This window comes from Anomalospiza imberbis, chromosome Z (genome assembly GCF_031753505.1).
Source record: "Anomalospiza imberbis isolate Cuckoo-Finch-1a 21T00152 chromosome Z, ASM3175350v1, whole genome shotgun sequence".
NCBI classification, from domain to species: Eukaryota; Metazoa; Chordata; class Aves; order Passeriformes; family Viduidae; genus Anomalospiza; species Anomalospiza imberbis.
Window position 1 is genome coordinate 10,849,682 of NC_089721.1, and position 24,811 is coordinate 10,874,492.

A 24,811-nucleotide genomic window follows, 5' to 3' on the forward strand; every position below is an offset into this window, starting at 1 on the left:
CACCTCCATTTGCTGCCTTAGAATTATACCTTAAATTGCTTCAAGAAGAAAAAGTCAATCTTTGCAGCCCAGCATTACTGTAAATTCTTCTCCTAATGCACAATGTCAATTCCATGCAACTTCTCTTGCATTTAATAAAGATCTAAGAAATTGCTATATTGTACAGAATGACTGATGGATGGGAGAGTGCTTTCCCTGGTTTGCCACCAACTTTGTGTCATGGGTCAAAAAGAAATTTCTCCAAGCAGTGGTGATTTAAAGGACAAAGTGTTGCCAAAAATACTTTCAGCATTTATTAGACTATACTTTAAAACCCTGTGCAGAACTGGAACAGTAGTAGGCCTTTAACTAGAAGGAATAATTTTACATACCAGGTTCAGTGTTGGAAGGTGATCAGCATCACTGTTGCCTGTCTCTTTAATAGTTATGATGACAGCTTTAGTAGACATGAAGGCCCTTTGGATAAGGTGCTCAACTGACCCTTTCCTAAGGGAAATAGTAAGTACCCCTAAGTACTCCATAACAAAACCTGCTACACTGATTAGTCTCTGTACTACACATAAATGCATGAAGGCTCACAAACCATTAAAACAACCTGAAACAGTAAATGAGAAGAAACTGAGCACATGAAACACTTTTGAAGGTTGAAATCAGGCAAAGGACAGCTTCATTTACCAATTAACCTTTTAATTTTTATTACATAATGTATAAACACCACTTGGAAAAAAATAAGTGAAGAATAACAGGTCTAGTTTAGCAGAACACAGTGTAGACTAGCACTAAATGAAAATACCATGGACTTGACTCAGCAGGTAGAAGGGGTGCAAAAATCACTGCCAGTCCATGCAGATTAAATCAGTGTTAAGCCAAGACTCGGTCCTGTCCTGGAATATTGTCTACCAAGTAAGTTGTCTGTACTGCAGTCCTTCATCATAAATGATCCTTAAAAAGGGTCCTAAAGTTGTTTAATTAAAAAAAAAAAAAAAAAAGTAGTTGCTTACTATTAATTACAGATCTCTGAATCATCCTTGTCAATTATAAGCATTCACCAGTAAATGCTTCAACAGAACTGCAATTAAATACAGACAAAACCAGTAGAGGCCACTCATGAGTAGGTCAGGCTTCCGTTTTGCAAAGTTAGGGATTTGAATGAGGATTTACTATGTCCTAATCTAGATCATACTTTGGGGCTGTAGGGCCTGAAAATATTACCTTTTAGTCTTGATGTTCATAATAAGGAATGACAGGCATGTTTAAGAGGTGTGCTTACTGATCTGACTAACCAGTCTCCATTAAACCTTTACAGCACACAAATGTCTAAATAAGCAGTCATTGGGATTTCTGCCACAGATTTACTGTGCACATGTTCAATACTTAAATCTAATCTAAGTTAGAAGAAGTAATAAATTAGTGTTAATGGCATTGGTGAGCTTGAGGATTTTTTGAATCCTAACAGCATATTGACTAGTGTACATGGACAGAGGCACATAATAAACAATCCTTAACTGGTTACAGATGGATTAAGAATAACTCAAACATCCTAGTCTGTGCACACAGACTTTTAAAACTTTTAAAAAGATTAGTCTTTTGTGTCTTTTCCTTTAGACAAGCTTTGCACATTATTTTAGACATTAAATTATTCCAATAGTTCCTGAACTTACCAACTTTTGAAAGCTAATTTGGCTATTTTGCTTTTCCCCTCTGGGTCTACAGTCACAACAACCAGACAGTGTAAATAACTCTGCAGCACACTTAGAAGGTGAAATGTACACAGTGATAGCTTATTCAGACATGTCCATTAATTTCACATTTTCCAAGAACTGAATGGTCTGGTCAAATCAATATCCTCTGAATTATGTTTTAAGTTCTATTCACTCTAAGTCTAGAAGGAAAAAACCCTTTCTCCATTTCCTCCACCAATAAAGAGCAGTTTACATTTTGCAAGTGGCAATAAATACAATGATTGATTGGCCACACTGGAGAACATTAGACCTGAGAACATCTGTTACAGAAGTCTCTTCATTCAAAAGTTGTTTGAAAGAAAACTCACTCTTGGAAACCAATCTGTAGTAGACAAAACATACTGTTTTCAAGTCATGTTAGCAGAAGAGTTCCTGCTGTAGGAATATTTGTTTTCCCAAATTCTGCCTCACCTATGCAATTTTAAGCACAGATTTCAAAAGGCAGTCACAGTTCACAGTTTCTCTAAAAGATTTAAAAGGTCACTTGCTCTTCTTTAATAAGAGCTTTTTTTTCCTTTCTATTATCAACTTGATTACCTAACAGGAGCAGAGACATGTGAAATTAATTTGTTGTCATTTACGTATCACTAGCATTCAGCATAGGATTGGAAATTTAAATTTTCTGGAGAATGTAAAAACATGCTGGGAAAACTGGAAGACATAGGTATTAGCTTGTGCTCCAACTCCTAGTACCCAGCATATCTCATTCTTCTTTAAATATAAGGAATTCAAAACCTGAAATTCTGAACATTCAACTTAATAAGGTGAAATATATGTCTTAATGATAACCACTTACATATACTAGTGCTCTGATCATCTGCTTGCCAGTTAATCCATTCAGTGAAGGAATATATCCTACTAAAACATGATTTCTACAATTTGTATGTTCTTGATGAAGGGCTCAAGAAAACCTTTGAGTTTCAAGTCCCTATCTAGCCAAACAGAAAAACTAAAAGCCACCTCATTCAAGATGTATTAAACCAGACTTACACTCTTGATGTAAGTTTACGAAGTAGAAAAAATACTGGAAGAACAAAAAAAAAAATTGCCACAAGTTGTATGAAACTACAAAGTTGTACAATTTTTGAAAAGCATACAAAAGATTTGTATTTTCATTTCTTTTACATCAACATAATGGTTTACCAAAATCTATATATCCTTGCATCAAATTGCTAGTTTGACAGTCAACTTTTCTACAAAAGTGTATGTATGAAGTATTTAGTTTTATCAGTCCCAGACTGTTACTAAAAAACTGTACATCTGAATATGTAATGCTACTGACTTAATACTTGAACCCATTTACCTGTGTTTACAAAGCTTTCATGTTTGCCTTACAGGTTAAAATGTCAATTTTCATTGAAGTTAGAGGTAAGACTTCAGACATTTACACTAGAAGCAAAAAAAGCTTAAATATCAGGCTAATGATTCCCCAACCCAAAGGAATGAAAAGCATTTCAAGCTTCCTCCAAATGCTCTTGCATCCGAAAAGGCCAACTTCCAATATAATGCAGCATTGTGATATCCCCATGGTTTCCCTCTATGGATCTATAAATGTTTCAGCAAAAGACATCAGGGTCCTTCATTCTTCCAGCAGAACAGTGCACAGTGAATCCTCTGTGTCAATCAATATTGAAGCGATTGCCCCATCATTGAACTCAAAAGATGTTCCTCCATCTACAACCATACAAGCATCCCAACAACGGGAACGGACACAGACTCTGCGAAAACCCAACAAGGAAGTTATCACAAAACAGCTTAAAAATTTAAGTATTTCACACAAGCACTTAACTATTCTGGGACATTCTTTTGCTTGGGTCAGTAAATGCTTAACCTCTACTTAGCATGGTACTAAGCACTAGAACCCCCCCAAGTTATCAGCACTTTGTATGGACTTGGCAAAGAGTCCAGAGAGGACTGAAGGACTTGGTCAATGCTCCCAGAGTCTGAGCACAGCCTGTAATATAACATTTGGTGTTGAAAGCTGAAGCTTAGCTGTAATTTTCAAAGAAAGCTACTGATGATCCCATTTACTTAAGCTTCACAGAAAACTTCACATTAATTTAAGATTCTAATATATGGTCTTCATGTTATGTGAAATATATATTTTCAAGTAGCAATGCTTGAGGTTCAAATAATTTGACATTAATGTAATCTTTTGTTACATTAATCATTCAGAGAGAAGAAAAGTAATTACAAACACAAAGCAGAAGGTCAGGATACTTGCCAGGCAACTTCAAGAACTGCAGTATATTACTGTCAAAACATTATTATTAGAGTCTGACATATTTAAGTTAATAAGTTTAAATCTAATCTTAGAAAATTTAAGGCATCTCTTTTAGAGCTGGACAAGACAGAATGCAGAATTTGGCTCAGAGCTCCTTCAGACATTTGTTTTGATATAAAAGGTTGAATTGACAGTTAATTACAATTGAAATATTGTATTGCTTTCAATAGTTTATATGTTTGTATGTTCAGTTATTCTGATCATGTAATCAATGGCTGTACGTGTTTATATTTAATAGTGGCAAGCTCCACATACCATAAAATCATTTAGATTGGGAAAGACAAGTAAGATCATTGAGCTCAACCATTAAACAAGCACTACCAAGCCCACCACTATGTCCCTAAGTGCCATGCCTACATGTCTTTTAAATACCTTTGGAGATGATGATTCCACCACTTCAATGGGCAGGCTGTTCCACTGCTTTAAAACCCTTTCCATGATGATGATTTTCCTAATATTCAATCTAATCCTCCACTAGCACAACTGCCCTAAGTTAAAATTATGAATTAGCAAATAATTCAGGTCAGAAATCCATTTAGTTCCACCTTCTGCTCAAAGCAGGCCTTACTTTAAGGATGGGTTTGGTTGCTTAAGGCCTCGCCCAGGCAAGTTTTGAGTATCTCCAATAACAGTGATAAGACAATCTATAGAGACAACCTGGTCAACTGCCTGACTATTCTCACTGTGAATTTTTTTTTATCAGACTCTTATATCCCATAAAATCATGGCTGTTGCATTATACTCTGCTCTGAAAAGAGTTTAACTCAAGCCTCCTCTGTAACCATCCTATGGTAGCTGAAGACAGCAACTGGATTCCCCCCTAGTCTTCTCTCCTCCAGGCTAAAGGAAAGCACTGTTTAAGTCTTTCCTTTATAAACCACTTGTTCCAGCCCCCTTATCCTCCCAGTGGCCCTTTCCTGAATTCACTTTAGTCTGTCACTGTCTGTGTCTCATACTAAGGGAAATGGCACATATCCAAAACTGGGCACAGTGAGATTCTTTTATTCTCTAAGATTGTGCAGGGATCAAACATTAAAAAGCCATAACACAACTAGGAAACATTTTCATCCTGCTGTTACAAGAACAATACTTAAGTCATTCAAAGCACAAACTGGATGTTGGAACACTTCAAGGGAAAGTCCTGGATTGCTCATACTTTGACAGATACACTGAACTAAGTAAGTCTTTGCTATTGCAGCCAACACTTACTTTGAAGAGAAGCCACGCTGACGGCTACTTGAGAAAACTCTGTTTACAATAGGCTCTCGAACACTGAAAAACATCTTTGGTTCCTCTGGATTGTAGAGCAGAGACTCATTGTAATCATTTGTTACTGTAAGCAGAGGAGTCAGTCATTAGTTTTTCCAGAGAAAATGAGTTACTCTCAGAAACACACATTCCTCCAGGAATCACCAAGTCTTGACAGATGTTCAATAGTCTTTATATGCAAAAAAAATTACTTTTAGGGAAGATTCCTTTCAGTTCTGATGCATGATGAACACTCAGTAGCTCTCTTCTGGTGATAAAATATTAACTATTTCAAATTTTAGAACTGAAATGCTCCTGAAGAGGATAAATTTAGACATAAGTCTAAATAAGTACTTTCATTTCAAGTAAGACATTGTTTGCCAACTGTGCCTAATTAATGTCTGTAAAAAAGACTACTACTGCAAGAGTAGTAGTGCTAAAACACTGAAAGGTGAGTAGTACAGAATACAAACAAAATTAACTGGCCAAAGATACTTTAAAAAAAACCTTGCCTTTTTCACTAACCTTTCTGTACCAGTTCCGTGTTCAGTGGCATATTCAAACTTCCATGCTTTTTCGCTGTTGAGCGAGATAAAGAGCCCCAGTTAGACAGATGTATCTATATAGAACTTGGCTAGTAATGCCACATTGTCCACTCACCAATCTTAAGGATCTCTTCAATAGCTTGATGTGCAACCTTGTTAATATTATAGGACCTAGACAGAGAAGAAGTCATGTTTGCTAAGCAGTACAACTTAGGAAAAAAATGAGCAGAACCAAAAAACCTTTCACAGTGACAAAAAACTAAATTCAACATTTGGGGAGGAAAAAGAATGCTATTGTGAGCTGATAATAGTTAATTAAAAAAAAACATCTTAAATCAACTCTTGATTTGGCATCTACCTTGTAAACCTTAAAAATTCATTAAGTGAAGTCTTCAGGAAAGAAGAGCATGGGATGTAGCCTCCTTGTCAATAATCCCCCTGCCTTGAAACCCCAATAACTGCTGCATTAAGTCTGCATTAAAAAACTGAAGCTCTAGAGATTGTGTTCTTACCCTATCTATCCAACCCTTGTTAATTGACTTATTCTCTTAGTTCTCATTTATGAACCCAACACTTCTTTACAAATATTTTACCTCTTTATTTATAGCCTATGGTGTGGTCTTGAATCTCACGAGAACTGGTGTATATAGAAAAGAAACAGTCAGATCAGACACTTCTGCATTTGATGCATTTGGATGAACAATTCAACACAGCCTCAGACTGAACTAAGGCAAAACTCCAAAAAAAGTCTCCCTCCTCTGCCCAGACTCAAAAGGGAGTAGGTGCTAACCACAGCCACTGTGCAGCAGTACCACGAAGATCTAACTTGCCCAGGTCTCAATACAGCTTAAAATCCTCAGTCCAGCACTTCTGTCATGGCAGTGTAACACCCCAGACTGCAATACACATTCGCTACACCCCTATCTGACCCCAGAGCTGCTGAGGGTGTGCCCAAGGCTCACTCTCTCTTATGCTTACTGCCTACCTGCAGGCCTGAGCAGATGCTGTCAAAATATCCTTTTACACAAGTTTTGGCAGCTACAGAAAACACCTGGACATTTAAATGTCTCTCAGTCACAGGAAGTCTGAAATTCCAGGAAAGGCCCTAGACAAACAGGCTAAGGGAGATCACTCCACTGAGGCTTGGCCTCACTTTAGAGAAGTCCAGGAACACATACTGATTACAGCAATGGAGAGGGTCAATCCTGGAGCTTGGTCCCTGGTTCTGGGTTTGCTCAGCCCAGAGTGTATAAACAAAAGAAATGCGTAAGAACAGCACTGAATGAAGACTGTACTTTCCCAAGGTATTGAACACACCAGGGAAAGTTTCCCTAGCAGTCTGCCAATCTCATCCTTGGCAGACTCCAGAACTAAGCTGTGCTGCATGAATACAAAATTCTGAATTACAATGAAGAGTAAAACCCCGTAACGATGGTTACAGCATGAATACTTATTTTGGAATTTCATTAAAAGCTTCTGTTTTAGTTCATCTTAGCCTACTCCAAAAATCAAATGCCTATTGTACAACTCTAAATTATGAGCACAAACACATCTCTCACATCTCAAAACTAAACTGATTAGACTTACATGCAGTACTGCAGCACATTTAAACTGAAGTTTAAATAATTTATCACTCTGATTAAGCTAGCACAGTTCTATGTAGATATGGCCATCTTTTTTTAAAGGGAATATTCTAACAAAAAGATTGTCCCCTGTCAATTAAATATGAAAGAAACCAGAGGCTTGAAAGGAGAATGGACAGTAGATGTGTCAGAGAACACTTAACACTACTTCCAAATACATGTTTTCCCATTCTTCTTAGAGCTTAGATTTTTGTAAGTTTACTGGGCTACATCATCTAAGCATTTTAATTTTAGACAACAAGAGTAGTTCATAGATCACCTCAGTATGCTCTCTGCAAGTCACAGCAGAATCTCTTTCCCTCACCACTCCTAACCACTCATCTTGACCTGTGGCATGCCACATCTTTCACTGAAATTACACCTAAGGCAAACTTCTGTCTCAGTGCCACAGCTCCTCACCCTTCCAAGGCTTCCCTCCATACCCACACGTAATGAGTGCCCTGCTCATCTCATACACCTGGAACAGCTCTGAGCCATACTGACAGTGGCAATATTAGACTGACTTACCCATAGCCCAACAGAGTCTCAGAGTCTCATTTTCTCAAGGAGAAAATGCATAGGCCAAATAGGTTCATCTAGCTTATCTGAAATGTTATTGTCAAAGCAGCAACATGTACTCACCATGCTTTTGATCCTGTTCCAGTACACACATTAAGCCCTGAACTCTTCTGTTTCTCCCAAGGACCATCATCAACTGATATTTCATAATAGGAGGCCCTATGAAGCGAGAATTTAAAACTGGGTTTGCAGGACTTAAAGTTCTCCCTGAATAAGACAGAACACACAGCCTTATCAGGCACATAACAATTTTGAGGGGCTACTTTCAAATCTGGATCACAATTTCACAGACTTTGTACAATGTTTCCCATTTGACAGCTACTTCTGATTCACTGTTTTACAACAGTTTTTAAAATGGACTAAAATGATTTGTAGCATGAACTTTTAGGCACTTTTTCTGCAGTCACTTCTCATGTTAAATTTATGCACACAACAACTTCTGTGGTTTATCTGCAGGGCTTTCTGGACTTACAAATAAAACTATAAATAATTACCTTCCTTGCATAACTGCTGCACAAAACCCATGTTTATGCTATGATTGGGTCTCATTAAATTATGTCAAGGGACACTAAACATTTCAACATCAGTAAGTAATAGCATGATTGAATCTGAATTCTTGATCACTTCAGCAATTGAAAATCCAGTGATTCTTCATTAATAGCTTTACACAAGCATAGGCTTGTATTTCATTCCAGGGCAAATTATCCCTAAAACTCAAAAGTACTAGGTCTTGATGTACAATCATCTTCTGCACGTTCCTGTTAATCTGTCAGGGGATTCCTAGTGCTAGGCCTAGAAACCAAAGTTTCTCTCTACAAGCTTCAGAATATCCAAGAGTACATTTATGAACTTGTTGATATTCATAGGGCCTAGTTCAAACTGTGATATAGGCTTCAGATTAATAGATATCCTCTCAGAAATACCATATTTGCTGTTTTATGCATGACTGAATTTCACCTTTCTTAGTACAGAGAACTTACTGAGCTATTATTTCAGTCTAGAAACACAGCTCTCAGTAACTAAGGGCATGTTTTGTAATCACGCCTGAAAAAATGGGGAGATTAGAGAACTGAAAGTAAATTAAGAACACAGGTGCACCACTTGATTCAGTTTAATATAATTTTTGCAAGCTGGGTATGACAGGTTTTCTGGGGTTTTTTTTCTTCAATTTACTTGTTTTCATCACTGATATACAGAATAAGACCTGAAATGAAGGTTCTAAAGTTATTTTGTCTAAATAAATAGCAGACCTGTGTGTTTGAAACTAATAGAAGATTGGTCTTTATGACATTTAAGTCTTCAAGTGTAAGGTCCCAGTAACACCATACTTATTTCTAGAGGTATTGTGTTCCTCAGTGGTTCTCAAATACACTGGAACCAAGAGAACAATGTACTTGTGACACTCATAGCACTGGACAACAGCTTTGTGTTCCTCTATCACTGCACATTAAAGAAACCTCTTAGAATCTTGATAAAATTAGGTTTGATTTAGTAGAAAGCAGGATTTGTATCTCTTTGAGATTAATTACTTCTGCCAGTCTCAGGCTGAAGTCCAGACAAAAAATAAAGCCCTCACAGAATATTTATATGTTTGCACCAGCAAATCAGCAATCAGTGTCCCAAGCACTGTACAAACACAAACCATTAAACTATAGAGTGGCTTTTCTGTTGTTGTTTTTGTTTGGGGTTGGTTTTTTTTTTAAGATAAACAATGAAGTGAAACAGAAAAAATACAAGTAAAAGTTTGATCAAATCCTGACTAAGGATCATGTCTTTTACCACAGCCCCAGTCATATTCCCCGTGTCCTTCTTACTGTTTGGCTGCCAAAAATGCATTGACCTTCAGGATAGAAAGGACAGTAAAATGTATCCTGGATAAGGCAGTACCATGATTTGATATAAATACAGTTCTTAAATAAAGGAAATAACTATATTCTGTCAATAACAAGGTTTCTGCCAAAAGCAGACTGATACGTTTGCATCTAATGACAGAAAGACAGAAAAGGGAGTCATGATAGAAGCTATTTCTGCTTGGTCATGCTAAAAGCTTATGAAAGGAGACATGCAGAAGAAGAGGCAGTTCAAGAACTGATATTTAAGTCATCAATAAAAGGGAAAGAAAAAAGTCAGGAAAAATGAAAGAATAATCAGAAAGTAGGCAGAAAACCAGAAATTAACATTACTGCCCTTACATCTTTGAAAATACACTTTGTAATCAGCAATAATACAATCAGTGTGAAATATTTATAGAACAGAAGTGAAATTTGACAGTAAAATCTCATCACTGATTGTCCATTGCAATGGCATAAAAAGAAATTAAGTCAACTGTGCCTTGCTGTAACAACAAACAATTAAACATACCTGGATGAAAGAGATTCCCCAATGAAGACTTCATTGAGTGCTCTCACTGGTAAAAGATGTGGGCCAGAAATATCAGACCCTGCAGATATCAAATATAAGAGTTTTGACTCATGTATTTAAAATACAAGTTTTCAAAAACCATTCACAATTCACTGGAAGTCAGATTCTACTGCCTGGGTTTGTTTTCTAGACCAAATACTCCATGTTCTTCAGACTAATTTTTTCACTGATTTACTCTGTGGCCAGTCACTGACCTTCACTGGAGACAATGAATGTTTAAACCAAGGTCAGCAATGACGCTGAAGTTCAGACACTTTTCCCTGAAAAGTCACAGGCAACTAGGCAGAATGAAATCTTCTGTCAGTCACTCTTCCAGCCAAGTTAAAGTCACTGGCAATGACTTAATAGACATTTCTGGTGAAGTTCAGAGAATTAGACTTCATACCACAAGGTAATTAAAGGGGATTAACAAATTGTTCATGTTGATAAAGAACTTTTTAGCGAGCAAATGCAGTACTGGTCACAGGTTAGGCACATAACCATGCATCATTCAACCCATCATAATTCTTAAACACCTTCAGGTCTTTATCTACAGACAGACTCTCACATCTAATATCTTATTTGCTTGCCAGTAGTCCAAGACCAGCTTTTACAACTCTCAATTAACCTAACTTAAAAGTCAGCATGTGTACACAAACACAGTAGTTATAGTAACTCTATAGTTACTATATATTTATAGTAACTATAGAGTTATAATATATATACTATATATTACTTGAGATATAGTTACTATATCTCAAGTAGTTATAGTAACTCTAAGAGACAGCATTTTAAAGAAGATAAGGTATTTTGACAGCAGGTATTTTTTTTAAATACTAAAACTTCTACATATCCTTATCTTCTATTCCAAGTTATCATAGCAAAGTGATTATATTATTGTCAGATTTTAACCTACTTTGATCCTGGAATCTTTCATTTATGTGAGCCCTGCTGTGTTGCTCTTGGCTTAACTGCTGCTCATGTAAATCCACTGGGGCTGTGTTAATCCCAGTTCCTTCAAGATACAGTCGGATTCTTTGCCGCCACTGCCACCTAAGAGAAGAGAAAGAAGTTGGTATGAAATATTCATTACGAAATTAGATAGGATCTGACAGTTTCCACTCTCAAAGCAGAACATCTTAAGATTAGGAGCTAAATATATTCAAGTTTTATAGCTTCCACTATAATTGTTAAATTTAAGAAGTTAATAATACTTAATTGTAAATCTTTACATTTACCAATTTGCTACCTAATATTTTTTGCATTTGTAAAATAAGAGGACATTGGCCAAAATTAGTCTACAAAAATAGTACGTAACAAACTCTCCTCTTGAGGTATGTGATTTTAATATGTGAATGAATGACTGATACAATGCTTTTAAGAATAAAGAGGTTTCAAGAATTTCTACAGAAACACATGCTGTATTTTTGACATCTTTTGTTTGTATTTGACATGTCCAGAAAAGCAGCTCTATGCATCCTTTTATATATAAGGCCCCAAGTATCCTCTCATTTTAACCCCTCCTGGCCTAGGAATTTAGGGTGCTTAAGAGGAATTCATTTGAAGCAAAAGAAGGATATAAAAGCCATGTTACAACATTCTGATTTTTAAATTTTTCCTAGAGATATCAATTCATTTGCCTCTTACAACCTAAGATACTTCATAAAACAAAATAGCAATAGTTTTGACTAAGAAAGCAAATCACAAGAGAGTGTTATGAGGACATCTTTTTCCTGTTCATACTGGTGATATCCAGGTAACAGTAACCAGTTTTTCCTAAAATTACAAGAGACTTATGCTTTATATGACTGCATTGCTAGTTTTTCCTCTAGTCATCTTTATAGAGCCTCATTTACACATCCTATCTGCCTTTAAATTCCAAGTATGATTTTAGGTAGTCATGCAAAAAGCATGCAGTGAGTATCACTATACTAGCCTCCTTACAATGCTCATGGCTAGAACACGTCACATCCCCCACAAAATCAGAAGATGGGACTGTACCCCTATTAATACCCCTATTCTGAGAACCTGCTACTGTACTGACCACCAAGATAAAAAACGTGGCTAGTCTGATATAGTTTGTCCTTTATAGATCAATAATGTTGGCTGTCTCATGGATTACAAGGTCCACGTTAACACAGATTGTTGCACTGACTGATACGTCAGGGATAAGGGGGAAAAGCCTATTGCCCTTTTCCAGTTTCTGGCAACTTATCATCCACTACAACTCCAAAATACCAGAAGTCCTTCCAGACAAGGATGCAGTTACCCAGGGACTCAGTTATTCCACTCTCAAATGAAACACCTACTCATGTCCTTCCTTAAGAATTAAGTTCCTATTATTTCAGAAAAATAATTAAAGAAATCCTTTCTGTTTTGCTGTGGTGAGGTTTCAGCTCCATAATGAACAGTGACAGGAGTGTCAGCAACAAAAATACAGCTTTGTTTCCAACAAAACATCAAAATCGCCAAATGTCATGGAAGGTTATCTGAATAACCACAATGAGTTTTACTTTAGCAAATTAGAATGACGGAAACTAAAAAGCTTCTCTTTTCTAAATCTTAGAATATTGTGAGTAGGAAGTACCTATTCCTTTAGCAATACATATTGAAACTCCTTCAGTTATTGATCCTGGCAACTGTATTAATTCAATTTCAGAACTATTCTATGGCACAAATACAGTTATACTTCAAGTTACAAATATAATATGCTAGAAGTATAAACAAAAATCAATTGCTATATATTTTCACATGAGTGACCGATTTCTGTTTGATAGTTTGTCATCACAAAAATATTGTGTAAATTTATTATACTACAGAACAGTGTCTCTTAAGTAGTTATTACAAACTCTTCCTTAATCTGTCCTTTAAAATTCAGCTTGTTTCTTTTAAAATCAAATGACATTATTCTATTCTAAGAATATCTAGTACTGAAAACATCAAGCTATATTCATCATGAAGAAATGTCTGCCTTACACTAATTAGTCAGCAAAATTTAAGCCGCTTTATCTCAACCACCAAAACCCCAGATGCAACACACTGACCATTTCCTAACTCTATGTGTTTCATTAGCTTCTGTTCTTATGGCCATCACTGTAGAACAGTGTTGAGTCCTTGTCCTAGGGTGAATTCATGATGCTTGTATCCCCAATTGCCTGTTTTGTTTATGCTGGATATTAAGTTCTGCACCTCTCAGACAGGTTCCAAGAGCGAAGAGGAGAGAAGAAGTGTGCAGTTTGTCTGCAGAAACTGCACTCGCTCCCCTGCATTCCTGCTCACGGACTGTGCTGTCTGGAGCACAGACAGACAGCAGGACAGAGCTCTCCTTTGCTTTTAGTTCCTTTTTAGCTGGCTGAGGCAGAGAAGTTCCCCAGACTGTGACTCTTCTTTTTCTTGGAACTGATCAGCCCTGCTCTGGACTGAAAACCCAGAAGAGCACCGGGAGCTCACGCCTGTGGCCCAGCGGAGCCGGGACGCGGCATTCCAGCACAGGAGGGACAGAAAAGAGACTGAGCGAGCCCAGCTACAGCCCACGACAAGGACTCTCTCTGAATTTGCCATCTCTTCAGAACAGTGAGAGGTTCCATTGTTTAATATGTTCCATTGTTAACTCATTTTTTTCATGTTTGTGAGTACTTTGCTTGTTAAATAAACAGTTTTTTCCACTTTTCTTGAAAGCGATTTTTTCCCTCCAAAACCAGTCGGGGGAGGGGCAGCTTGAGTTTGCTTTCTAGAGTGCTTTCACTTCAAAAGTTTCCTCCAAAATTTTCTCTAAACTAGGACAGTCCTAAAATACATAAACCAATATAACCCTTATAAGGATGCAGCTCCTCATTTATGAATTTGCTAAGTCAGAAGTGAAAATCAATTACTGCAGGTCATCCCAGAAGTCTTTTTTCTGGAACCAGCAGTCAGTGTTATCATTTGCATTCCAGTCTTACTCTTGACCAAAAAAATCATTTTTCAACACTATAAACATCTACACAGAATTCAAAATCTGAGCCATTAAGATTTTACTAAGCTTCAGCTGCTGCTTAGGAATTGCACATGATTAGGTGTTTCCCAATCCCTCTCTGTTTTTTAAACCAAAGATCAGTGAATCCTACCTGAACTCACCACGATAAAGCTTCTGTAGTGCTTCAGGAAATGAGTGTGTGTATCTCACAGGCAAGCACAGGTGACCTTCTGATCTGGTAGCAAAAAATGACAATGAAAATTAAAGTATTACTGTTCAGATTTGGTACCTTCGGAAAACAAAACACAACAAATCTCCCTATGTGTTACACCTAGCAAAGCTACACTTCTTTGACCTTTAGGAATATCTACTATTCTTGCACAGTACCAGATCAGTAATAACACACTGCTCTCAGCTTCTGGAGTCTGTGTGTCTGAGACAGGCTATTTCTCCCACATTTCCCCTAAAAACTGTCTGTTCAGCTAATAATCCTGCAGGAGTATGTAAGCACTAACATAGTTCCTGTCACCATTCCAGGCAAGCAATTTAAGCTTAATAAACCTAGCAGGTGAGGTAAAAAAACTTTCTCCACTTACACACAAGTTAGCAACGTGAACAGCTAAGCAACATGCCTAAAATCAAAAGAATCTCATGTCAAAACTAGAAGACTAAACACTGCTCCCTTCCATGAGCAATATGTGAGAATTTGAAGGCACTTGTTATTTGAACCCTACTAGTCAGGCTTGACAATGCAGAATAGCTATTCAGAGCATTTGAAAAGTTTTAGAAGAGAAGGTTTGAAAGAAATTAAACTTTTTGACCACTACTTTATGTACTAAGAATAAATTAACTGTCAATATGAAAAAGGCAGAAATATCACAAACAGAAATTAAATCTGGACTTCTCAGCAAGCAGAGCCTTGGTGAATTCAGAGTTTCACTTGCCATCCATTTGAAGGTTATACCAACCAAGCAATACTACCACACTGCATCTACTGAGCTGCAAGACTGATGTGGGCAGGTGGGTGCAGCTAAGTGCCAGCAATTGGTTCAGGAGTTTTCTGAGGTATCTCATGGTTTACATTAAGAAACAATAGCAAACTTCTTCATCTGACGCTCAACTGAATCCACCTTCTTCACAAAAAATTTAAGGTTTAGTATGTTCAGGCACCAAACTTAGCTGCTTTTACAAACTCCTTCTTCCTAAGTTCTGTACTGCCATCTCTAGCCTCAAACTTCTGGTTAGTAATACAAGTTAACTAGCTGCAAGTGCCGTTACACTGGTGTGTGAGAACATCTGTGTGAGAACTCTAACACAGGCATGATTGTCCAATACTACTAAGTGTCCTCTCAGATGAGACAGGATAACTCCTGTGCAAACTTCTCTAAAAAAAAAAAGAGATTCCCTTAGTATCTACAACCCACTAAAACAGACATTTATGCTGCCAAATGCGACAGGTATGCCTCGTGTACCATGAAAACAGATAGACAGTGTGCCTAATATTAAATAAAGCACTGCTTTCCCAAATATGTTTTTACCTTTCAGGATCAGTATTTATTCCGATGACTGGTTTAAATTTATCAAAGACCTTACTGGCTGCCAACAACATTGTACCATCACCTACAAAGAAAACAGATTAAAAGTTAGTTTCACTTCACATTCTAGTACCCCAAACAGAATGTACTTCAGCATTAGCATTATGTGCATTTGTATCAACAACAAATCAGGCAAGCTGGACAAAAATACAATGGGACAAAACTACTGACACCTTATCCAATAAAAGTAGTGACAACTGAATTTGAGATGGCAAACATGACTGGAAAAAGAACAACTTATCTGACAGCTATACATGCCCAGGCAATTGAACGCGGCAGAAGCAAGCTTTAAAAGAGATTTAGGGGAATTTCTGTACATTTATCAGCAGGTAAGAGAAATTTTTTAGCAAATGTAAATTTAGAAAGTATTGCTAAACAAAGCCACAAGAGACATGAAACAAGACCAAATGTTACTGTGAGTCACATAAAAACAATGACTTTAGCTTCACCCCAGTTGTCCTCCTAAAAGGCAATTTAAAGGTCTTATTTGGCCTCAAATAGGCACACTTGAAAAAGAAGTCTTGGGTAAGTAGAAATCTCAGAAGAAGAAATTTTTAAATCTACTTGTTTCTCCAGATATTGGTATTTTTTCCTGTCTGTTAAACAGAAAAAAAAAAAAACCCTATAACCTCATTCAGTCTTTGCAAGAAGACATAAGCTCTGAACAGCACAAAAACATAAAGCTCTGAAAACCTCAGATGATTTATTACTTCCCAGCTGCTTGCCTCAACCACGAAAAGTTTTGCCAAAGACAAACTGGCACTTTGAGGAAGTTCTTTGAAATCCGTAAGAGTGTGACAGGAATAAACCTTTCTACCCATTCCTCATGGTGATCTTGGTGATCTTCATGGTGATTGCCTAAGGGCAAACTGGACTAGTGGGAAGAGAGAAAGCTGTGGTCAAGCCTATTTGCCACAGATGAGTGAACACTATGTCAGAGCCCAGCAACACAATGCTGTATTTGCAGCATATCCCAAAAAATAACACTGAATTAACTGCTGCAATCCAATATTAAAGATAAACAATCAGGTTAATTGCTCTGTTGGTTCATCTGGAAAACACTGATCAGTGGCACAAGATGCTCAGAAGCTGCAGACTTTTTACCTGTACCATCCAACTTGATACGCCAGTCACTGGATTAAGTGTGAAAGCAAGAAAGACAGTTTGAGCAAGGGGACCATGAGGTAGTATGTTAGTCTACACCTCACATCCCAAAAAACAACAAGTATGTTTTAGGGCTACATAAAATTACATGACATCAAGAATTTTATCCTCTTCAGTGGAAAACTATAGTAAATTCCACAGTTCATGTTGTTTCACACATGAAAGACTTTTTGAGTGGCCATGCACTGGGATTCACTTCCATGGGCTACAATTTTAGATACTAGAGGTAGATAAGATGGTCATAACCACTGCTTTTTGTCAGATTTTCTGACAATTAGATTAGCATTTGTTTTCAGAATGTGCATTATTTCCAGTTGCTTCAAATACTGCCAAGTATTTTTGAGAAACAGACCCATGAAAACATACTGAAACAAATACTTCCCTTCTATAAAGTCATACCTCCTGCTGATATAACAGCATCTGCCCACCGAACTGTCTCTTCATTATACTCTCGACGCTTAACAAGACGAACTTCTATCCTTTCATTCCTGTAAAGTCCACAAAAAGTCTGAATTCCATTCTGTATAGTTCCTTGTCACAGCCTTCCAAAAAGTTGTCATGCAACTAAGGAGTAATTACAGTCATATTTGGCTCAAAAACACTTGACACACAAATCCTGTACCACTTTCTTGTTTATTTTCAAGATGATAACAGAACATGCTAGTCAACTAAACTGAGCCCGTTCACATGACAGTTCTTTCAGGAATGACTATTCATCTGCACCCCTCTCTTTTCAGTACTCCCATTTTATTAGTATTTGTAACACGAGGCTTCCTTTTGTTTCACACAATCCAAGGATATTTGCCCTGTGTCTGAAATCCTCAACCTCAACACATTCTTACCGTAAGCTGTCCACAACATGCTCCACATTTTTTGTATGAATGCGATGCCGTTCCAGCAGACCAGCATAGTTAGAGCCCTTCAAGGCAAGCTGTAAGACACAAATGGTATTTGTAGAAGTACAGTAAGTGCTCTTGAGCAATGCAAATTGAAACTATAAAAAAGCATGTTATTTTCTCTCAGCAGAGATACATTCTTCGATTAATTACATTTCTATATACATAGCAGTCAGGTTATATTGACTAGTTCATTAAGTTCATTAAGTGACTCAAATGGCCACAGCAGTCAAGAATCATGGACTACACAAATATGCAAACAAGCATACTACATTGACTTCCATGCAACTTCAGACACTTTGTTCCTCCTGAATCTGCCAACTGATTTAAAGTCCACATGAATCCATACAGTTACACTAATTATACTTCTGCCATGTGCTGAAACACCCAGTTAGCTCAAAAATGTGCTGTAGAGAAGAAAGACAACAACAAAAAAAGCAACAGGAGTGACAATTAAGGAAACAGAGCCTGAAACACCTCCAGCATTACCCTTCAAATTATATTTGAGCTAAAATGGAAGACTGCCAAGTGCTGACAAAGGTGACATTTTCTCTGCACCAAAAAAAGCTTAAGGACAATCTACCTAATACCTTTGATACTGTTCCCTGGATTTTACACCACATTTGTCAAACAAGTTGATAACAATAACAAGACAAACTGTGTAGGTGCATTCTAGTCTCATCCTCCCTGGAAACTGGAGAATTTGAATACTTAATTAATCTCAACATACTCTTCAGACCATAGAAACATTTTGCAGTTTATAAAGATAGAGTCATAAGCAGGCAGGTGAGATTACTGACTTGTTGCAGATTAGTTTTGCAACAAGTTTTTGTACGAGTAATTCAGTCACCATTCATTCTTTATCTTATTTAGCAAGGGGGGCCCTCATCTGGGGCTGATATGGCCAAATATGCGTGTGCATGAAGATAAAGAAAGTGAAAGAAAAAGGGTGCAAAGGACATTAAGCAAAAAGAGTCTATAAATATATTCATGGGGAAAGTGATCCTGCTTTGAGCAGCAGACCCCTGATCCTCCTTCTAGCCTGAATTAATCTACAATTATACTGTCACTGCTTCCTTTTCCCTGAACAGTTGAAACCAATTTATCAGCAGAGAAACAGAACTTCTCCTAGAGTTTGTCCAGAGGAATTAATTTGTGCCAGAAGCTCTAAACAGGCACTTCCAGCAATTTATTCAAGTGCCTTTATTCAAAGTTTTATACCATTCCAAGCGGTGCCAGACAGCCTTGTCTAATCCCATTTTCATAGACTTCTCAACTCCAGAGAGAAGGGGAAAGGACTGTCAGGATATGACAATTGAAGTCAACCACAATCCAACACCCAGGAAATGAAATCTTTATTCATCTGACACCCATTCATGTCAAGAAATCCAACCATAAGCTAAGAATGTAAGACAGACTCAGCACCAAAACAGTTACAGACAAGAATGTAATTGGCTGCTCTGGAACTGCATTGCTGTTCCACTCAGTGTATTTACAATTAACAATTAACTTGCAGGAACAAAATCTTCAGGTGGTCTTGGACTGGGATCAGGAAACTACTTCCAACAGAGACTCACAGGAGGCCTGGATGTATCAACAGCACTAAAGGAAGACAGTGGGAGTAGATGCCTGCCAGCTATGCATGATCACACAAAGACACAGGTATGGGGATGATCAGAAAACGTCAAAATAAATATTGCAGGTTTTTTCAAAGCTTGCTCACATTGGTTTACTGGGATAGAGGGTGTTATGGCCCATTAATTGCCTCACACACTTAAATCGCTTGTTTCTACTGCTGAGCTACAATGCCTGTGCACCCCGGACACCTCTTGGTCTTGCAGAGCCCATGGTGTTGCACTGGGAATTTGAACAATGCCCCTGTGGGCTCTGGGGAGTGAAAGATTACACAGGGCTATGCTAGTTACAGCACAGCCCATTGCCAGGTCTGCTGTCAGCTTTCCATCATCCACCTGGAGGGGAAAGAAAAAGGTAGAAAGGAAAAAAGGAGGTATTTGCCTTCCATAGATATTTGCTGCTGAGTAGCATAGGTCTAATTTGCTAGAAGAATTTTCAATTGCACTTTTGAAGCATAAAATCATCTTGCCTTACCACATGAACAAATCCACAATCAATTTCCAAAAAACACCATTGTTTAAATCAGGGTTCCTCTAGAAGTATCTGCAGCAAATAAAACAAGCACATGACAAGCAGACTGCTGTGGCAGCACACTTTTTTTAGGCTGCTGTTAGTTCCACACAAAATAGAAACCACAAACTCCATCTTGCAATTTTATGTACCTCATTTATATGGCTAATTTGTCAGCATGCTATCTTTCAACTTGATGGAAGAGAGCTTTTATCTCAGAACAATAATGATGTAATAACTCTCTGTGTGATTGTTTGCAGGTTTTTGAACCATCAACATCAGTGGTAAGCCAACAGCTAGCACTTCTCTGGCATCACGAGGAAGGAGAGGTATGGGAAGTGCCACTGCTATGGAACAGTCTGTTTTGTATCTTACATTTGTCATAGCTGAGTTAAATTATTTCATCAACAGCTTCAGGAAACAGAAGAGGTTGCTCAGCAAATAAACTGTCAGTATTCTGACAACTGGATGAACCATTTCAGCAGCACTGTAGAATAGGCATTGAATATGTACATCTCTTCTTTGAATTTAGCTCTAGGACAAGTAAGCACACATCACTAAGCAAGAAAAATGAAAAGTTAGGGCCTTTAGTTTAAATGGCTGTGCTACATCTATGAAGTTAATTGTCCTGATTTGCAAAAGGCTCCAGAGATTACAACAGTCTGTTCATCTCCAGCCTCATCTCTCTGTGTTCAGAGATAAATTCCAAGTTCGTTCATCTAAGAACTTACAAAGGGGAAGCCCAACTGAGCCTGACCACAGTCAAGGATATCCAACAGGAACACTAATCAGCAGCTGCTCTCACTTGACTACTCTGAAGAACCAGAGAAGTGCCTACAGTCCTTGTGGTCAGAAGCACAGAGTCACACAATGGCAGAGCTAGAATGGACCTCTGGTCCAACCCCAAGCTTAAGCAGGGCCACCTGAATCCACCTGTCCAGATCCAGGTGGCTTTAGAAGATCTTCACAGAGGGAGCCTCTACCACATGTCTGGGCAAACTGTGCCAGTATCCAGTCACCCTCACAGTGAAAAGGTGTCTCCCAGTGTTCAGAGAGATGTACCTGCATTTCACTGCCTCTGCTCCTGCCTCATATCTAGCACCTGAATGCCACACTAAGACAAATGCTGCTGCTGGAAAGAGGTTTGCACTTAGGCCAAAGTGAAGACCAAACTGAGACCAGCACCTGCTTTTTACTTCAAAAGAGATGTAGACAAAGATCAGGCAATCCAGTTGCTGTGTGCATGATCACCTCCCTAAAGAGCCTTGAAGACACTTGGGATGTACAGACAGCACAAGGACAGACAGCCTGGCTCCCAAGCCCAATCATCAGATAGGCCCCAAAACCTATGCCAGGCTTGGGTTTTGTCAACTGACTCCACAAAAAGGCACAGAGGTATTAGATTCTGCATGAAAATAACTTTCAAGCTCTTCTTCCTTTGGAGGAAGCTCTGATTTACAATTAGGCCTGTTAATCTGACCTTAATACTACACAAAATAAAATTCATGAATATATACACAAGAGCTATTCTAGCAAAAAAGTGTATTAGCATATGAAAACAAAGACAAATTGGACAAAAATACATTGAGGCAAAACTTCAGTAGTAGTCTTAAACCTCACAGCAGAAATGCTATGCAAAATAGGTTTCCAGAAGAGCTTGTAATAGAAAACACTCAGGGGAACAGAACATTTCCTATGAATGGAGCTATTTTTCCTTAGACTGAAGGAGAAAAGGTCTAAATCAAATATCTAAGAATAGCTCTTCTTGAATATCCTGGCCTGATCCTTCTTTAAGGAAAGGATGTTTTTCACAAAGTTCCTCTAATAGTCACTTATTCAAGGGACTTCTGCTTGGCTGCCTTCCTTCTGTAGTCTCAGCCTGCACCTCTGGCAAGTCCCAACTAATTTGGTTTAAACTGTGGGTATGCTGTCCTTTAGTAATGTCTGCCCTGCAGGAACAATGCTGCACAACAAGGACATGGCTTCTAGACACAAATACAGAAGCCAACACAATGCCAAGTAACATCAGAATACCCATTGTTGTCTACATATGTGGATTATGACTCTTGATTTAGAAAATGGGGAAAGAAAAGCCATAGCTGAGTCCTACTGGCATTGCTCATTAAGCATTAGGATAAAAGAGTATGTTCTCTCAATACACTAACACGGATATTGTCTGGAGTGAATTTGTCAACTGAGCACCTCCTGCATCTCATCCTAGCTTAATCACAGAGTGATTTGGGTTGGAAGGGACCTTAAGGTTCACCTTAAAGAGCTGGGCAGCTCCAGCCACCCTGTTCTAGACAGGGACACCTTTCACTAGACCAGATTCCTTAGAGCTCCATCCAATCTGAACTTGGACACTTTGAGGGATGGCACATTCCCAAGTTCTCAGGGGAATCTGTGCCTGAGCCTCACCACCTTCACAGTAAAGAAGGTCTTCCTAACAGCTAAGCTGTATCTTCCCTCTTTCAGCTTAAAGCCATTTCCTTCATCCTATCAATACACTCACTGACAAAAGGTCCCTCTTCAGCTTCCCTGTGGAGTCCCTTCATGTACTAGAAGGTGCTATAAGCTCTCCTCGGAGCTTTCTCTTCTTGAGTCTGAACAGCTCAAACTGTCTCGTCCTCACAGGACAGGTGCTCCAGCCCCATGATCCTCTTTGTGGCCCTCCCCTGGTCGTCTAGTAAGATCAAATTGAACTTTTCAGATGTACTTTGGCCTTATATGAATGCATATATATTCTCACTACTAGGCTTATGCTTAATTTACAGCACTAACCTTCATGTATTTTTAAACTGCACCAGGGTGGAGTTAATACCAATCACTTGTTTTACAACTATTGGTCATTGAGGAGTTAAACTAAATGTCAGACTAGAAAGAAAAAAAAAGGGGAAAAAATGAAAAAAAAACCCTAACAACAACCATAAAAAGCATAGATCTAGAAACAATTACTCTCTCAAATTTCCACAATGAACAAACAAGAACAGATCACTGCTTTACAATCTACCTAATTTCTACAGAAAGAACCACAAAACAATGCAAACAGACTTAGAGCTCAAGAGCTGAATAGAAAAAAATTGAATTTTAAACTCAAGACAAAAATATGATGAGCACTAACATAACAATCTGTTTCTAAGCAGAGTATGGCATTTTAAATCCTGTATTTTCAGAAATTGTCTCTTGAGATTTAACCACACGTCCCAAGTATAACCAAAGTTTGTGTTCAGTTTTGTTCTGCTTAAAAGAAACAAGATTTTGACAGACTTATAGAAAAAATATTTTTCTCAATACATTAAGGTTAGAACTAGAACAGCTCTGAATAGAGGATGTGTTTCAAGTCATACACTTCTCTTAGCATTCCTGACTAAACTTGACTTTCATTCAAAACTTCCTTAATTATTAAAGATTGTCAACCTACAGGCAAGTAATTATCTTATGTTCTAGTGTTAACTAGTTAAGATAAAGCTTGATTTGTCACACTAAAAACAAATGCAGTTTTCCTTACAGGTCAGGCACACACTAAACTTCTGGATTTTTTAGGAGCTCTAATGAAATATTAAGCTTCTCTATTTCAAAATGTAAAAATAATCCACCTACAAGTACATGGGATTAGAGCACGGCTCAGCTTCTAAATCTTAGATAATAAAATGCCAACAATAGAATAGATAATCAAACTGAGCAGCAAGCTTTAGCAGAACTTGCCTAACAGGAATTTGTACCTTGGAGACACATTTCAAGTGTCTCACAAAAATGGGTCTCCTAGGGCAGGCACAGCAAGCTTGAACCACAATGCTGAATGGTTAGTGTTTTTACCTGCCATCAGCTGGAACTGATGCGGGAGCTGAATTTGGTCGTTGTACACAACAGATACCCAGGCTTGGACATAACACTAACTTTCACAGTAAGCACAGGACAGCACACCTACCCTCAATTTATAGCAGAAAACAAGTACCATTTGTGAACTTCAACTGCTGTGTTCACACCCATGACAGCATGTTTGCTGACAACACCAAGACATGGTGCAGCTGATACACTGGAGGGTGGAGGTGGCATACATACCTGGGACCCTGACAGGCTTGAGGGGTGGGTCTGTATAAACCTCATAAAATTCAACAAGGTCAAATGCAACTGCACCCAGGTTGGGTTCAATACCAATACTGGCTGTGGGATGAAGGGATTGAGACCAGCCATAGAGAAGGACTAGAAGGTGTTGGTGAATGAACAGCTGGACATGGCTCAGCAATGTGAGCTCACAGCCCAGAAAGACACCCCAGGCTGCAACCAGAGCCCTGTGGGCAGCAGGGCAGGGAGAGGATTCTGTCCCTCTGCTCTGCTGAGACCCACCCGGAGCACTGCATCCAGCTCTGGGCTCCCAGCACAGGAAGGGCATGGACTTGTTGGAGTGAGTACAGAGGAGAGACACAAAGATGGTCAGAGGGCTGGAGAACCTCTCCTGTGAAGAAAGGCTGAGAGAGATCTTTAATATTCCTCCTTTCAAAGTTGCTTGACTTCTTAAAAGGGGAAATTAGATCTAATTGTTCTGGCACTAGAAATAGTAAATATATGATAACATCTCATATGTCTTGGCTATAGCTGAAGACTCAGGACAGTAAGGCCACCATATTTAGGGAAA

At 38.2% G+C, this 24,811-nt stretch overlaps 1 protein-coding gene across 2 annotated transcripts in view; it reads right to left on the reverse strand.

The window, feature by feature from the left end:
• Positions 1-977: 977 nt before the first annotated feature.
• The window catches only part of NADK2 (NAD kinase 2, mitochondrial), a 32,840-nt gene continuing 9,006 nt past the window's right edge, over positions 978-24,811 (reverse strand). The window contains exons 2-12 of one of the 2 annotated variants that reach the window (XM_068175643.1): positions 17,977-18,065; positions 17,534-17,622; positions 15,914-15,995; positions 14,527-14,610; positions 11,337-11,473; positions 10,382-10,460; positions 8,084-8,179; positions 5,935-5,990; positions 5,800-5,853; positions 5,236-5,359; positions 978-3,460 (exon numbers count right to left, since the gene is read on the reverse strand). In XM_068175643.1, the coding sequence (XP_068031744.1) occupies positions 3,322-3,460; positions 5,236-5,359; positions 5,800-5,853; positions 5,935-5,990; positions 8,084-8,179; positions 10,382-10,460; positions 11,337-11,473; positions 14,527-14,610; positions 15,914-15,995; positions 17,534-17,622; positions 17,977-18,065 (1,029 nt within the window). In that variant the 3' untranslated portion in view covers positions 978-3,321. Of the gene's footprint in view, positions 3,461-5,235; positions 5,360-5,799; positions 5,854-5,934; positions 5,991-8,083; positions 8,228-10,381; positions 10,461-11,336; positions 11,474-14,526; positions 14,611-15,913; positions 15,996-17,533; positions 17,623-17,976; positions 18,066-24,811 lie in introns of both variants that reach the window. The other variant, XM_068175642.1, reaches the window with a different exon arrangement.